Source organism: Caloenas nicobarica, chromosome 2 (assembly GCF_036013445.1).
Source record: "Caloenas nicobarica isolate bCalNic1 chromosome 2, bCalNic1.hap1, whole genome shotgun sequence".
Taxonomy (NCBI): Eukaryota; Metazoa; Chordata; class Aves; order Columbiformes; family Columbidae; genus Caloenas; species Caloenas nicobarica.
The window spans coordinates 162895430-162912447 of NC_088246.1; the positions used below are offsets into that span (position 1 = coordinate 162895430).

Consider the following 17018-nt stretch of genomic DNA (forward strand, 5'->3'; position numbering starts at 1 on the left):
CATCAGCCCTTGACCTGTCACAACAGGCCCTGCTAAAAAGTCTGTCCCCATCTTTCTTAGCAGCCCCTTCTAAGTACAGAAAGGCCACAATACTTTCTCCCTGGAGCTTCTCTTCTCCAGGCTGAACGCCCAGCTCTCTCAGCCTGTCCTCACAGCAGAGCTGTTCCAGCCCTCTGATCGTTTTTGTGGCCTTCTCTGGATCCTCTCCAACAGGTCAAATGTATTGATGTAAGGAATCACAGAATCACAGAATCACAGAATGTTAGGGATTGGAAGGGACCTCAAAAGATCATCTAGTCCAATCCCCCTGCCAGGGCAGGAACACCTAGGTGAGGTTACACAGGAAGGTGTCCAGGCGGGTTTTGAACATCTCCAGAGAAGAAGGAAGGAGGTGGTTTTGCTTGGTTCTCAATCTCTCTTTGCCAATGCAAGACCTTTCAGTCTCCCTTAACGCAGGCTGCCAAGGAACTTGTCTGCCACCCTGAGATGGAGCTGATGTTAGTGTCCTGTTGTTGCTCACTGCTAAGGATGCACTGTATGGGTCAGCCTTGTAAACCCTGCCTGCTCTGTGCTGCTTGTTCAGGCATTGCCAATGCAGGAGGAGAGTGAGAGCACTGCTTGCACAGGGAACACGGGCAAACTTGTCCCACGTTCACACCACTTCATTGTGGGCATGATCAAGGGAGAAGAACCATCTAGTCATTAAAAAATGGGCTATAACAATGATCTTCCTTGAGAAGGGGAAGGGAGAAGTTTCTCCCATTAATACTTGCAATGTTCTTTGTAGTACTAAGATACAACTGGATACATGAATATTAGTGTTGTGATCAGTGCTTTAAAATACAGTCAAAGATCCCCTGCAGGTTCCTCTGCTTAACCCTAAACAGATATACATGATGGATGTTTACATACCCCAAGGCTTGTTCTTGTTGTGGGCTTCAGATGTCCTCCTGAGGCTCTGCAACATGAATATTCGATACGTCATATCTTTGCTTTGAATTTTCCTGGAAGGGTTTTCTGAAGTGGTCTAAGACTGCTGCAGCTGGAGTCACTGCTAAACCTCCTTCGGGGGGCTTTAAACACACCTGATGAGGTGCAGAGCTGTGGCTCTTCTGAGTACCGTGTCCCACAAAAGCACATGTTGTATTTGATCCACTTTCCAGAAGGGAGCAGCAAAAGGATTCTATGTGAGAGAAAGAAAATTAAGAACATTGGTTGAGTCAGGAAAGATGCAGAGTCAAATCCTTCTACAGTGGTGTTGGAGCAGAACAAACTGAGGCTGATTTTACTCTTAACTTTCAAGCCAAGGGTGAAAGAAGCTATTCCAAGGACACAGGTCTGTGCCTTCCCATCTAGAGTATCACAAACACACCATGCTTAGAGGAGTGGAAGTTGTTCTACAGGACCTACATATTTCATTCTTGTTGTTCCAAATGCCCCATAAACAGCACAGCACCGATTTGCTTCATATTTCCTTTTCTTCTCTCCTGGCAGGGAACCACCAACCAGACCTGCATCCTGTGGGACAAAACTGTTGGGTGAGTACTGTAGCTTTCTCTTCACTCTCATGGGCCCATGTTTTTTGGGGGGTGAAATCATAATTTTAGCAGTGATGTGTCAGTCTATCTCAGCCTTGGCTCTCTCTACTCATTTTTTTCTTGCTTCTACATCCATGGCTGGCAAAGTCCTTCACCGTGATGGGCAGTGGTTCTTCCTTCACATAGATGCATCCTTGTTCTCTGTGTTTTCTTTTCGTGCCAATTGAACTGGGTCTTATGTTTAAAGATCTCCAATTAGATGTTGTCAGTATAGCTCGTGAAGTGTCTTGTGTGCCAGGAGCATCATCTATCTGTACCAGGAAACATCTCTCAGTGTCCAAGCAAGGATGTTCATGTGTGCTTCTGTTCACAGGGAGGGGTGTTTGTGTTTTCCTGTGACATTTTGGACCTGGCTTACATTTTTCGAAAGTGGCCTCTAATTTTTGCCTCTTCCAATTTTGGATTTTCCTGCATGAGGAATATGTGAACTGTGATCCAGGACAGTGAAGTCATTCACAGAATTGAGCTTGGCATAGAAATGCTTTGCTCTCTTCAGTGCTTACCCCAAATTGCGTGCCATAAGGAAAGTAATGTAAAATCAGGGCCCATTGATGCAAATATGACCTGCGGTGGTGAAACACGTGTTGTGTCGGTGTGATACAGTAAAATGATGTCTGCAAGGATTCTTGCAATGACTGGTGCTGTTCAGGAGGTGTTGAGTGATGTGGTTGTGGTCAGCAGGAATAAAGAAGTCCCAACTTACCACAAAGAGTCAGGCTCATAAATTTCATATGGGAACTAGTTGTCAGAGAGTGCACATCTTAGAAAAAATAAATAAAATACACTTTGAAAGTGTGGTCTTAAATCCTGAGTGAGCTTGACAAGGATACAAAGTGTTTGATTTAATGGTGTGTTTACTTTATTGACTTTCGTATCTCAGTTTGAGGACCAACCTGACTTCTTTTCTGCTTGCAGTCAGTTTCTCTCCTTGAGATCTCATGCATTTGACATGTGCCTCTGCTTTTATTATTCTTATTTATTATCATTATCTGCAGTATCTGAAAAATTATTCTATTCTTCTCCTTTTGTGCTCCATTAAGTAGCATATACACAACTAGGCAGGCAACATATTTGCAGCCAGATTACTGTTCTTGCTGTTCTGTGATTAATTTGGCACGTATGGGTGGATCCAAAGCAAGGCTGAAGAACCCAGAGGGACCCTTTTCTTGTGCAGTCACACCTATGTCGTAGCCCAGGGCAGAACTGGTACCTCTGGGTTACAGTGAAAATTGTTCAAGCATTAGAAAATGGCCGGGATGCAGGAGCCCCTTGTGTGTTATGTGAACCCTACATGCAGGTGAACCTTCATGGAATTAGTAAAATGGGATTTTATTATATTATCTATGTGCCAGAGTCTGTAGATCAGCCCAGAGTAGAGGGTTATGTATAGGCGGGCAAAATCAGGAGGAGACTTGTGTGGGAGCTGGCCTGCTCTGCTAAATCTGTTGTCTCTCCATGCTGGAACGGGAATAAAGCACTTGTATACAAACCCATTTTTGGCAAGTAAAGGCAGAAGCTGGAACCAATACACCTTCTGGTCTGAACACCATTTCATTGTTCTTGGCTTCCTATGTCCTAGAGAGTTTTATCCAGAAAGATGGAGCTATTGCCCTGCTACACTCAGAGCTGAATTTAATAAACTGTAGTCTGAGCAATAAAAGGGCAAAATGCATTCTGCACATGGTTGGATCTGAGGGAGAGTGGCAGCATTCAGGCTGGGTACCTCTCTGTCAGAGCTGGTACTGAAAGGTGCTTGGTACAAGAAAGATGAAGGGTTGCCCAGCATTGAAGTTGGCTTTAGAGGCTTGAATGTCATTGCTGATCTGGAGGCAAAACAGTGCCCAGTTCAGCATCATCACCTCTGCCTTGTCCTGGGAGGTCTGGCTGCTCTATATATTAATACTTGCTCCCAAGGCTTGGCAGCTTGTTCAGCTGCCTGTCATCTCTCTCAGAGCTTGAGGAATGTTTTCAGTCTTTAACACTTGCAACTCCACGGTATCAAAAGATGGGCTCGTTGCTAAGAGTTGAACAGACAATTTCTTGGCACCAACCCCATCCTTCAGTTGTCAAGGATGGTTTCCAAAACCCCAGCAGATTTGTTGAGCAAATGTTGCCACTAAGACTCTGCTTTTGGTGCATGTTGTTGGGTGTGTGTGCATGTCTGCAAGTGTTTTCAACCAACATTTGCAATCTCAAGTGCTTGAAAAGTCAAAAACGCTGGTGTCAGCATATTTTGCTAGGAGGTGTTCCAAAGCTAGATCCAATCTGGAGCTGCAAAGTTGCTTGTGCGACATTTTAAATCTGTTTTGCTACCACTGCTACCTCCTGGGAAAATCTAATGAAGGGCAAACTATGCAAACCCTATTCTTCAGGCCTGAACGCTCACCTCAAACTTGAACAGTGCTCTGGAGATCTAAAAGGTTTTGCATCACAGTTTTGGATGGTTGTTTCCTGTTCGGAGCAAGGATTTTTAGGTTACACCCTGGACCTGTTTGTTGCCTCATTCATGGTAGAGATCACGACTGGTGACTCTGAGATGGGAATCCCTGAGGTTCAGCCACATTTATGCAGGTTCCTCTCTTTGCTCCCACCTTCTCCTTCCTGCTACCCGCCTCTTTAAGTGGGAGATTTTCCCACTGATCAGTCTGATGAGATGATTCTGCAAGTGGATGAATTTCAGGAAATCACATTTCCCAGCTCTGACTAATTTAATGGATTTACAGCTTCATTTCTCTCACTGTTATTCAGCCAGTCCTATTCCCTGTGTAGCCCAAGCCAGCCTCCCATGGTGTTGCTTGCTCGGAAGACATTGCTGTCTCTTAAGCTTGCTCTTTCGCAGGCTCTTCATACTCCTGGTCCAAGGCTGGCTGGCCAGGGGGACCTTCCCTATGTTCACAGTCATCCATATAAGTCTGCGGATCTTGGAGATCCAAACTCCACCTGATTCCAGTGAATCAACCTCTGGATTTAACCCCTTGCAGCCAATGTGACTAAGCAGGTACAGAGGCAGGAAACTCAAGGAAGTCCTCACATGAGAGCTTCTGCTTGTTACTGCAGCCACATGAGCTTTCCATCCCATCCAAAACATGCCACAGCCCTTTACAGGCCACTTAAAATCCATGGGCTGTGAAGGACTGAACCATAAAATTGCAATTATAACAGAAAATTATCATGTGGGCATGTGCTTCCTCCAAGACAGAGTTGTTGAAAGAAGAACCCCTGAGTGTTCATTCATTTACATTTAGATAGATATTTAAGCTTGTAATATTAATAATGGATTTTTGATTTATTAATCCCGGCCCCTCCGAGTGACTGTTAGATTCGTGGGTGGCACCTCTCCATCTCTTTTCTCTTCTTCTTGCCCCAAACTCCTCATGTCATGAAATAAGAGGGGAGAAGATCAGGGACTAATTTCTGTTGTGTTGGGTGCTGTGAGTATGATTAATGAATTTAAGCACTGGCTGGGTAAATTGAAAGCTGAAATTGGAGGGTGATTTGGGATTCTCTGGCTCTCCTGCAAGGGTATTCATCTGGACTAATTATTAGCTGCTTAGCCCTGCTGAAGTTAAAACCCAGGCAGGATCTGGTCTCCTGCTCCCTCTTTCTCCTGCTGGGACAGGACAGAGGGAGCTGATGGATTAAGTCATCTTATGTGCTTTCATGTTCTTGTGCATCCCCAAATTTGTAATTCCTGCCTGTCTTGCACTGGTGCACAACAGGACTGCCATGTGGCAAGGGGAATGGGGAGATAGTTGCCAAAGGTTGTTGTTAGTGGTGGCAGCATTTCTTCATGGCTGCAGCATAAGATGTGGGACTGATTAGTGTTGCAGAGCAGTCCTGCTGTCCCACGGGGCTGATGATTTTGTGTATTCAGACCTCCAAAGCTGAGTTTTGGTGTTCTTTGAGTGTGGGATCAGCTCAAATGACGGGGGCTGTTGTGAGATGAAAGTGAATAGTCACAAACCATCAAGTGTCTGCAGACAGGCTGAGGGAGTTGGGATTGTTCAGCCTGGAGAAGAGAAGCTCCAGGGACACCTTATTGTGGCCTTTCCATGCTTAAAAGGAGCCTGCAAGAAAGATGGGGCCAGATTTCTTAGCAGGGCCTGTTGTGATAGGACAAGGGGTGAGAGTTTTAAAATAAAGAGGGGAGATTCAGGCTAGACAGTGTTTGACAGTGAGGCTGGTGAAACACTGGCCCAGATTGGCCAGAAAGGTGGTGGATGCCCCATCCCTGGAGACATCCCAGGCCAGGCTGGACAGGGCTCTGAGCAACCTGGTCTGGTTGAAGATGTCCCTGATCACGGCAGGGGGTTGGACTGGAAGAGCTTTGAAGGTTCCTTCCAACCCAAACTATTCTATGATTCTGCGATTTTATGAGACTGTGTGCTGCCACAAATGGACGCACAGACTTCGGTGAATGCTAATTCTCTCCTCCAGCATACCCAGCCTTGGTGACAACAGGGTCCAAGCCAGTCAGCTGGATCTTGTATTTGAGCTCATAGCACATGAGGGAACATTGTGCCATACCAGTGTGAAATCCGGTCCCTGTACCTACAGAGGCTGGGATCCAGCAGGTCTGCACTGCCAGGGGACCTCTCATCCCACAGGCCATGCGTCTTCTTGGAGGAGCTGCCTGGCTCCAGCCACCAACTTTTCTCTGCTTCTCTGTCTTCAAGATGAACATAATAGCAAGGCATTATAATAATTGATCTTGAGCAGCTTTCCAAACAAATATTTGCATAAAAGGGTTTTTTTCCTCTTGGAAGAGAAAGTGCCTCAGGAGTCTGTGCTTTTGATTCAAGGATACTCTTACCTTCCCTTGGGAAAGATTGTCTGTTGCAGTAATTAAAGCCTTTAACCTATCGAACTTAGGAAATGCAGACCTCACTGTTTAGGAAGGTGCCCCGTGTGCAGCAAGGTTAGGCATGGCGAACAAGAGGAACAGTGCCTGAGCGAGTAGGGCAAGGCTAAATCTCATCCTCCTGGCTCAGGGCTGGATCTGATACCCAGCCAAGGCCAGGCAAAAATCTCCCTTGAGGATTCGCAACTGCATGGAGCAGCGTTTTATGACGCTGCCAAACAAAGTAGATTATCAATCTGTCCCCATTTGGAAAGTTTCAGTGTCCTAAAATACATCTCTCAGATGCTGAGGACAGTCCTGCTCGTGGGCTTTTCCAGACAGGAACCGCTTAAGGTATAGGGGATATACTGGTCCTTCAAGAGGTTGGTTGATAGAGCTGTGTGGACCAAGGGCTGGCAGAACTGGAGGTGATCACACAGAGTTGAAATCCACAGGGAGATTTCTGTAGCATCATAGTAAGTTTGTGGGGTGTTTTTGTTTTCTTGTTTTGTCTGGAACAACTCAGAGGAGCCCCCAAAACATCCTAGAAGGAGGTATTGCCTGTCAGACACCATAATATTTCTGTAGGGTAACTAGTCTCTTTGGGGTGTTCATGGTCCTGCCACCCCACGAGTGCAGCTGCTCTGCCTGAAATTCTTATTTTCTGAGTGGGATGTCCAGCATCTAATCTACAGAATCCCAAGATGTCCAACTTCCTAACTGCATGTCCTATGGAATTATGGGAAAGTCATCCACTGATGCATTGTGCAAGGCAGCATGAGGAGCAGGACACAGTGTAGGCTCCATGGACTTAACTCTACTTTTTGAAAGCCTCTGATGCATTAGATAAAGAGAAAGGCAGGAAGTTTTGTTTTCTGCACTTTCTGGGACTTTAACACGGTCTCAATCTTGGTGGCTACTCACTGGTTTCCTTCAGAGGGTATGTATCATACAATAGGTCCACTTATTCTACTACTCCCTGCCACCAAAAATTGTCACATAGGCAGAGTTGTATCTATAGCATCCCATGGGCACTTTTTGCTCATCATGCCAGTTGATCCGTCTCCCAATGCCTGCCTTTGGAATATAGGTTTTCTGAAGTTGGGAAACAGTTTCCCTTTTCTTCTGTCCATCATCCGGTGCATTAATGGCCCTGCCAGAACTGTAGAGCCAGTGACAATACAGCTTGCCTAACCTGAAAAAGACGGAGGAGTCCCCCCAGATAGAGATAAAGAGGGAATCTGTTGGAACCCCAAAGCTCCGTGAGAAATCAGTGCACTTCTCTCCTCTTTGGACCTATGCGTGACATATATATTGTATATTTTCTACTACAACACTCTAACTGGCTGTGTGGGGAGCAACATTGCCAATGACATGCCCTTCATGGGATCCCATGCAGGGTGTTTGTACTGGGGTTTGCCAGTACTCCTATTCCAGCTCCATTGCCCTTAACATCTTCAGTTTTAGCTCCAGCTGCAAATATTGCCTTTCCTGGTTGCTCCTGTGGAGGTATTGAGGGGATATCTGTGAAAAAGAAAAAAAAAAAAAAGCCATTTTGTGCTTGCAATGCAAAACCTGTCTACACGGGGGCATGTGAGGAGGTTAATGTGAATATTCCCATTAGTTTCCCTGTGTTAAACCCAGTTTAAACTGTCCCCTAATTCAGCCTGTCTGACTGCACTTGCATTGTACAACAAGGCAGTTTGAATTATGGTCCCATGAGCCCCTTTTTAGCCCTGGATGAGAGGAAACAAAACAGGGCTGATGGAGTGAAACCCAGTCACACCTCTGGAGCCTGAGAATTTATCTTCCCTGCACAACCTGGGCTCTGGGGCTGCTGGAAGCATCAAGGGGAATTACTTCTAGGGGATTATTTTCCCAGGAATCTGCATTATCCCAAGACCACCTTTTCCTGGAAACATCTTGTCACCTGGGCTTCCAGATGTTGCAGGAAAGAGGTGGACCAGTTAGCCCAAAGCAAGTGGTACAAGGTACCAGCAGACCTCAGCGTTATGTGCATCACCATTTGGGATATAGTTATATATCTGTGGCCTTTGCTGAGCTGCTGCCCAGCAGTCAGTATTGTCTGTGGGACTGGCAAAGCAGGAGCTGTCTTATTCTCCAGCTCCTTTCACAGCACAGGATGCCGGAGAAGCTAAGTAGCATGATACAGGGCTTCTGCTGCCTTCCAATAAAACATGGTTTAATGGCTTTTGATGTAAGGAAAAGAGGGAGAGGAAAGAGGATTCAGAGGCTCTGAATCAAATGCTCCAGCTTTTCCCTTACTTCCCTAGTAAAGAGGTCAAGAACGTGGATGGAACTTATTAATTTTCTTCACAGAACAAGCAGAAGTCATGCACTGAGTCCTGGAGGATGCTCCCATTGGGAAGGTTCTTTTGGTTGGGTGGGTGATTCCCAACCTAAACTCAATGCTAAATGTGCACTGTGAGCCAGAACACCATGAGATTCTGGATGGCTTGTACGTCCACACTTGTGTGTGCTATATATTCATATACAGGCACATGTGCAGACTATGTTCAAGGATATAAAAGGGTAGAATCACAGAATCATATAATAGTTTGTGCTGGAAGGGACCTGTAAAGGTCATCTAGTCCAATCCCCCTGCCATAAGCAGGGACATTTTCAACTACATCAGGTTGCTCAGGCCCCATCCAGCCTGGCCCTGAATGTTTCCAGGGATGAATGTGTGTGAATGAGTGCTGGTGCCTGAGTGTGAGTACAGACACACACGAGTGTGTTTCTGTGCACAAGCAGAGCTGCAGAGTGTTGTTGGTGTGTCAGTGTGAACGTAAGCACACATGAGGTATGCAGGTATCTGCAAGGACAGGGCAATATTTGTATATTTGTTTGTGTGTGGACTACACAGAAGCGTACAAATACTCAGCACCTTCTGTGTGTAAAATTCAGAGCAGAGTCACTGTAACTCCATTTACTTCCTTGCTGGATTGACTTTATTCTCCCTTTATGAGCACAAGAAAGTCTGTCTGGAACCAGAACAGTACTTTCCAAACTATTCTGTCTCTAAACCTGCAAATTGTATCGCCATCCTGAGGATATCAGGTCTGTATCCTCTGGAGCATTGTTTGACTTAGCTGGAAGCTGAAGGCTGCAGAACAGTCTGTGCATGATGTGAGGAAGGTATATTATGACCACAAGTATCTCAGGGCCTGGATTGTCCAAAGCCCAGACCATCAGCACTAGGCAGATGCTCAAGAAGGTTATGTCTTATGTGCCTCTGTTAAGAACACAAGAAAAAGTTTCCCAATCAGGCTTCTTCACTCAACTTTCTTGCAAGACTGAGTTAAGTTCATCTGAACTTCTTAAAATTCCCCTCATTTTTGAACTACATGTGTATGCAAGCCAGAAATACAGCAGTACCCACCATAATCACAATAATTTTAGATTGCTAAAATTTGGGGGGGCTCAGTATTAAAATGTCTTGACAACCATGTCAGATTTTGTTCTTTGTCTTTACCGGCTGGACTAAAAAAAACCCTCCTGAGTTGGTGTTCTTAGAGGTTTTCTTGTCTGCTTTGTGAATTAACCACAAAAAGCCACCAGCACATATTTCATAGACCAAGCAATGGATTTCCACACAGTGAGGATCATAATTGAGGGGACAATATTGCCCCTTCCAGTCCCAGATGCCTTGCAGAGTTCTCACATTCATGGTGGGAGCCCACGGGAAATGATCAGAGTGCAGAGACAAATTTATGAGTCCATATCATTGCTGAAGGGTGGGTAGGACTGATGGATGTGGGGGGAAAAGTGCTGAGAACTGTCACACTGTGAATAAATATGAGAAAAGTTTGCCCCTGATTTTAAAGAGGAAAAAATGACTTGTTTTCATTTTAACCTGACCGCTTGTGCACTGCAGTAGGAGATGAAAAGTTCTGCTAAAAAATAGCAGCAAAAAGAGGACATAGTGCCTGGCATACAGCCTTCATCTAATGCTGAACTTTCTGTGTGTCTGGGCAAATCAGTGTAAGATTTGTGCCTCGGTTTTCTCTGAGTCTACTGTGTTAATATCATCAGACAGCTCTTCCAAATGTCATTAAGTAAGTGGCAAAAATAAGTATTATTATTTGTCATTGAGAAGTGATTCTCTAAACGTGAGCATTATGATTGAATTGGTCATCCGTGCGGGATGAACTCACATCGTGTCAACTTCGCTCATCACGCCTCAGTCATGTGAGCAGCAGTGAGTACCACAACATGAATTTTAGTCTTCATGAGGCGGAATGGGACTGGGAAGGCTCAGGGCAATCACTGCAAGACCGAGCACGTGATGGCACGAGACACCAGCCTGTGCAACACATGGCTGCCTGAGCTAACAGTGACTTCTCAGGCAGAGCAGATTAGGAAATGCATCCAGCATACAGCCAGCTCTGACGGCTGGCTCAATGCAGAGCACGACAGCTTAGAATCATAGAACCATGGAATATTTTGTGTTGGAAGGGACCTTCAAACCTCATCCAGTCCAGCTCCCTGCCATGAGCAGGGACGTCTTCACCCAGCTCAGGTTGCTCAGAGCCGCGTTCAGCCTGGCCTGGGATGTCTCCAGGGATGGTTCATCCACCACCTCTCTGGGCAACCTGGGCCAGGCTCTCACCACCCTCAGTGTAAAAAATTTCTTCCTCATGTCTAGTCTGAATCTCCCCTCTTTTAGTTTAAAACCATCACCCCTTTTCCTATCGCAATGGATCCTGCTAAGAAGTCACAGAATCACAGAATATTAGGGATTGGAAGGGACCTCAAAAGATCATCTAATCCAATCTCCCTGCTGGAGCAGGAACACCTAGATGAGGCTGCACAGGAAGGCATCCAGGCGGGTTTTGAATGTCTCCAGAGAAGGAGACTCCACAACCTCCCTGGGCAGCCTGTTCCAGTGCTCTGTTGCCCTCACTGAGAAGAAGTTTCTTCTCAAATTTAAGTTGAGTCCCTTGTGTTCCAGTCTGAACCCATTACCCCTTGTCCTATCACTAGTTGTCACCAAGAAGAGCTTGGCTTCATCCTTGTGACACTCACCCTTTATATATTTATAAAGTCTGTCCCCATCTTCCTTATCGGCCCCTTTTAAGTACTGAAAGGCCACAATAATATCTCCTTGGACCCTTCTCTTCTCCAGGCTGAACAACCCCAAGTCTCTCAGCCTTTCCCCATAGGAGAGGTAGTTCAGCCCTCTGATCATCTTGCTGACCCTCCTCTGGACCCGTTCCAACAGGCCCATGTCTTTCCTGTACTGTAGCTTCTCCTACCGCCAGCAGAACCAATGTCCTGCAGCCAACCTGCTGCCCAAGTGTGAAGAGCAAGATCAGGCAGAGCCATAGAGCAGGCAGTGCTGAGCCCTCCTGGAAGGCAACAGTCAAAGCTCTGCTCCTGGAGAGGACAGATCCTCTTTGCCCTGACCACTGGATTTATTTGGGTCCACTTTCACCCTCAGTCATGAGCTGCAGGAAGAAAAATAACTGACTCAGCAAGGTCAGAAAGTCCCATCAGATGGCATATAATGATTTTCAGACTTGTCAAGGCCCTTTCCAGAGCCTTGCAAATACTTTGATTCAATTACAATAATGCCCCTTTGGAAGATGCGTATTAATCTTCCAGAGCTGCCCTCAGCTTTAGGCCAGAGCTGCTCTCAAGGTGGTTTAATGTACATGTGCCATGTTGATGGGATGGTAAGTCAGGCAGGTGAGTTGCTGCCTGTCTCTAATGGATGATCCAGGGAACAAATTCACCCTCTGCCAGAGCCTGGTGCCTGGCAGGATGAATCATAGAATGTCCTAAATTGGAAGGGACCCACAAGGATCATCAAGTACAACTCCTGTCCCTTCATAGGACAACTCTAAAATTCACACCATTTGTCTGAGGGCGCTGTCCAGTCTCTTCTTGAATACTGTCAGGCTTGGGGCCATGCCACCTCCCTTTGGAGCCTGTTCCAGTCCTCTGGGTGAAGAGCCTTTTCCTAATATCCAACCAGAGTGGCCCTAAGCCTGACCCAGAAAGAGCCTAGGTCTTCCTGGGGTGAGTTCTGCAGGTTTGAGGACAGTCTTTCTTTTTGGTGTGGATGGAAGTGCAGGCAGCAAAGTGGGTGGGAAGTATATCAGTTCCCCTAAGTTTTTGGTGATGTATCCCATCTACCACCAGCTAGCCAAAGGGATGAAAAAGGAAAGAGTCATAATTGCACTGATGAGTTATGGGCTGTCCCCAAAAACCTAACTGCTGTCATTTGCAGATGGGGAAGGAGAAATCAAAGGAGTGGTTTATCCACTGTCACCAAGGAGGAGCAGAACTGAGCCACAACTCAGATCTCCTGTACTGTCTTACAGTGGTGCTGGTGGCTCTGGATAAAAGTTATCTATGTCCTGTATTGAGACAACAGGAAACCAGACGTGGTGAGGATCCAGGCGAACACTACTTTTACTACTTTTTTCTTTTTTCTTTTTTAGCAGTGGATATTATTTATTTCATGGTGGGTTTAACTCATATGTCAAATCTTCAGGAATGCTGAGCATCCTTCAAACCTCTCCGAGGCTCCAGAGAGCTTCAAGGGCACACTCCATAGGATTTGGCCCAAGGATTATCAATATGCATGTGAATTTTTTTCCCAATTTCACCCTTAATCTGAGGCTGGGGCACAAGGGTTGCAAAGTGTTGTGTGCAGGTCTTTTGGCTGTCAACTGGAGTATCTTTGCCTTTGATCTTCCATATGGGCCCAAATGAAAGCTGCAGTAATGTATCACTGGTATTGGGAAGTTTGTTGGGTTCAGGCAGACTCTTTCCAGTCCATGTGTCCCATGCATCAATCAAAACGGTGCTGGAGAGTTTGCCAGCATTTAACAGCTTGTTTAGTTACTGGTAGTGATGAGTGAGGCAGAGCACAGCAATGCAAATATCTAAAATCCAGGCAGCTTCAATAAAAAGTGTCTTTGGAGCTGCTGTACACATGGAGAACAAAGGGAGCTCCCTGTGTCAAATATTACTGCAGGATCCTGGTCCTGGCTGTGAAAATCACCCTTCAGCTGAAGAGTTACCTGGAGGGAAGGGATTTTTGATGCCTGAGGTGTAATTTACACATGCCAGCACCTGGGGAGCCAGTGTGAGTGCAGTGATAGGAAAGGCTGTAGCACACACACAGCTGCGGCTGTATTGCAGCCATAACATCTTCGCAGTCATTAAAGTTGCACTGATTAGTCCCAGCAGAGAATCTGCTGTTCGTCCCCAAGAAAAACAATGTGGAGTGAGGTGGGAGATTAAATGTGCTTTGCCTGAGACTCCGGTAACAGGGCAGGGGAGGAAACAACCTGCAGCTCAGAACTGGCATTGGCTCACCATGATGGAGCAGACACACAGGAGACCCCTATGCCCACACAAGGACTGGTATGGAGATGAAAAGAATGGAATGGAATGGAATGGAATGGAATGGAATGGAATAGAATAGAATAGAATAGGATAGAATAGAATAGAATAGAATAGAATAGAATAGAATAGAATAGAATAGAATAGAATAGAATAGAATAGAATAGAATAGAATAGAATCAGTTGGAAGTGACCCACAATAATCATCTAGCCCTACTGCCTGACGAATTCAGAGCTCTCCAGAATTATTAAGGGCATTGTCCAAATGCCACTTAAACTCTGACAGGCTTGGGGTATTGACAACCTAACAAGCCTGTTCCAGTGCTTGACCACCCTCTTGCTAAAGAAATGCTTCCTAACATCCAGTCTGAAATGATGGAGAGATGCATCCCATCACAGTGTTCTCAGGAGTATTATGTTTGTGGGACAAAAAAATTGTTCTGATTTTTTTCATGCAGCTAGAAAAAGAAATCCCCACCTCCAACCCTGCTTCTTGGAGGCTGCTGCATTTCTCTCCACTCAGGCATCAGCATCTCAGAAGTATTGTTAGAAACAGCATCACAGCACTGGGCATTTCCCCGCTGCCCAGTTTGTTTCCACCTAATTCATTCAGTTTACAAGTGCAAAAGATGCTTTTGCTAATTGCTAGCTCTGCCAGCTCCTCCTGGGATTGGGAAAGCAGCTGAGACTCTTCTGCCTGTTACATCTTCAGCGGCAGTAAAGAGCTGTTGCCGCAGTCCGTGAAACAGGACTTACATGACTCCTATTACTGTTGTGCGTGAGTATTTCACAGCCTTCAACGTGCTGTTATTGCATCTAGAGCTGAACAAAAAACTCCTTTTCTAGGTCACTTGCAGCTCTGAAGACTCTTTAACATTTGCCTTTACCCAGTTTAATGTTTTAGGAGAGTTTTGGTGAAAAGAAAAGGCAGGAGAAAGCACTGTCAGTCAAATGACAAATGTCACTACTTTTGAGGCTGTCTTGGTTAAGACAGCTCCAAAATGCAGGGAAACTGACAGCAAGTCTCAGAACATTTCTGCTGCTCTGAAGCTGGAGCCACGTGGGGATCTGCTCTCAGGTCCCCTGAACACAAGACTTGCAAGGAGAATGTTTTTTTCTCCCAGCCTCCCTCCCAGGAAAGCCATCAGAAGAGGTGGCCAGGGACCCCCCAGCCTGTGAGCTGTACTCCTTCACTCTGACATGGCTTGTCATCTCTGGAAAGAAAGAAAGATCAAACAGGAGGATGGAGAGGGAGCTGTCACATCCACTGCACATTTTCTGCTCAATTCTGTTACCCTTGGGCAGGTGAAGGTTGGGACCAGCAGCTTCATCACTTTGGTCCTAACCTGCCTGTCTGCTCACTGTTCAGTGTGTGTGGAAGACCTTGATTCATAAGCCAGAGATGATGGCAGGAGCATTTAAATGGGTTGGGGAGAACACAGCAAGCCTGCACCAGCAAGCACTTTAGCACTGTGATTTCCAACCTTTTTTTTCCCCTCAGAACTCCTAAGGGTCAAGCTAAATGTCCTGATCAACTTCATCCCATCTGCATACATGTGCAGGTACTTGGACCCCCTTTGATCTCCAGACTGTCCTCAACAGGCTATTTTTTACTCCAGAAACTTCCTTCTCTGCAAAATCTCTGCTGTTTATTCCTCAGAGTAAATCTGGTCAACTCCTATTGCTATTGCTGATGCTTATTTACTGCTCTCCTCTGGACATTCCCGTCTTCATACGTTCAGAGAGCTGCAGCAGCAGGAATCCCCTTTGATCACCCTCTGCAAGCCCAGGCTGATCTCCTTTTGAGACCCTTGGCTCCAGCTTCCAGCTTGTCTTTTGGAGACAACACCCTGGCAACTTCCAGCTCTGCTGAGCCAGAGGATAAAATCTTCCTGCTGGGATTCTGCATTTCATGCATAGTGGTGATGCTAGCTGGCTTATTCTCATGTTCTTTCCCTCCCCTGCACTTTGGGAATGAGAGTACCAGGAAAGCTGAGTGCATTTTGTTATGAGTGGCTTAATACCTGAGATCTCAGTGAGTCTCAGTGGGAATTTTGAATTTCCCATCTTGGGAGCTATAAACTCAATCCTGCTCTCTCCAGGCTCTGTGGAAGGCTGAGGCTTACAAGTTGGTGCCTTTGACTAGCAGGAGCTGGTTCACATTCTGCAAGGATGTTGTAGCATGGAACTGCAGCCCAAGGTGTCTGCACAGGTCTGCAGGAGGTGGAGAAACAGAGCTTTAGTGAACAGTTAGCCAAGGGAGAAGGCAATGATGGATGTGTTTAGCACTGGTGTGTGTGCACATTATTGTTGGGGAGATTGGGGTGGATGGATCGACAGGAAAAAAAGGACACTTCACCCCTAGGACTGTGTCTTCTGCTGTATGATCAGCATTTTCTTTAATAAAGTCCATTCCTGATGCTGAAAACCACACACAGGACAGCACGGACATTTTTCGGTAAAAATTACTTTAGCCAGCACAAGTCATCATTTGTTCTGTCTTATAATTGGCAGGTATTTAATTAGCTGGGGAGTGTTTCCCTGTCTTCCTACTGAGTGGGAAGTTAGAAACTCCCTGTCTGGTGAATACACTTTGAGTCCCTCCAAAGCCCATCACTGCAGCTCAGCTTAATATCAGCACACAAAACACATCAGACAGTACAAATTTGCACAGATGCTGCAACACCTATCCAATTTACCAAGTAGGTTGGCTGAGGAGAGGAGTGTCACTGGACGTGTGAGATAAAGTCCACTCTGTGAGTTTTTTGGGGAGGACTCTGTGTTGCCCAGATGTACAGAGATCAGGCAGGATGGGGAGAAAGCTTAATGGAGAAATTTTGCTGGGAGGAGAAACGTTTTCACCAGCCTGTATCTCTGAAAGTATTTTCATTAGCAGAAAGTGGGTTTAAAAGGTTTTGATAGCAAACCCTCTTTGCACGAGTTCCAGGGGCTGGCAGAGTGTTTGGTTCACCAGCATAGCTTCGGTTAAATATATTTTTAACAGCAAAGCTGGGAAATGACTCCCCCTCCTCCCCTGTGACCTGCTTTCCTGAGAAAAGAGCAAGCAGATCCGTGTCGCTCTGCTCAGCACCTGCTCCTTATTCCTGCTCTTTGCAAAATCCTGGGGCGCTATGTCTGCGGGTCAGGCATGTCTTTTCTCCCAGCCAGACCCATCAGCAGGGGAATGCAGGAATTAGGGC

The 17018-nt window shown here is 46.0% G+C and overlaps 1 protein-coding gene across 2 annotated transcripts in view; it reads left to right on the forward strand.

Annotated features, from left to right (window-relative positions):
- ADGRB1 (adhesion G protein-coupled receptor B1) overlaps window positions 1-17018 on the forward strand; it is a 213245-nt gene that overhangs the window by 93625 nt on the left and 102602 nt on the right. The window contains exons 18-19 of one of the 2 annotated variants that reach the window (XM_065627734.1): window positions 1495-1533; window positions 13448-13454. In XM_065627734.1, coding sequence (XP_065483806.1) covers window positions 1495-1533; window positions 13448-13454 — 46 coding nt within the window. Of the gene's footprint in view, window positions 1-1494; window positions 1539-13447; window positions 13455-17018 lie in introns of both variants that reach the window. The other variant, XM_065627733.1, reaches the window with a different exon arrangement.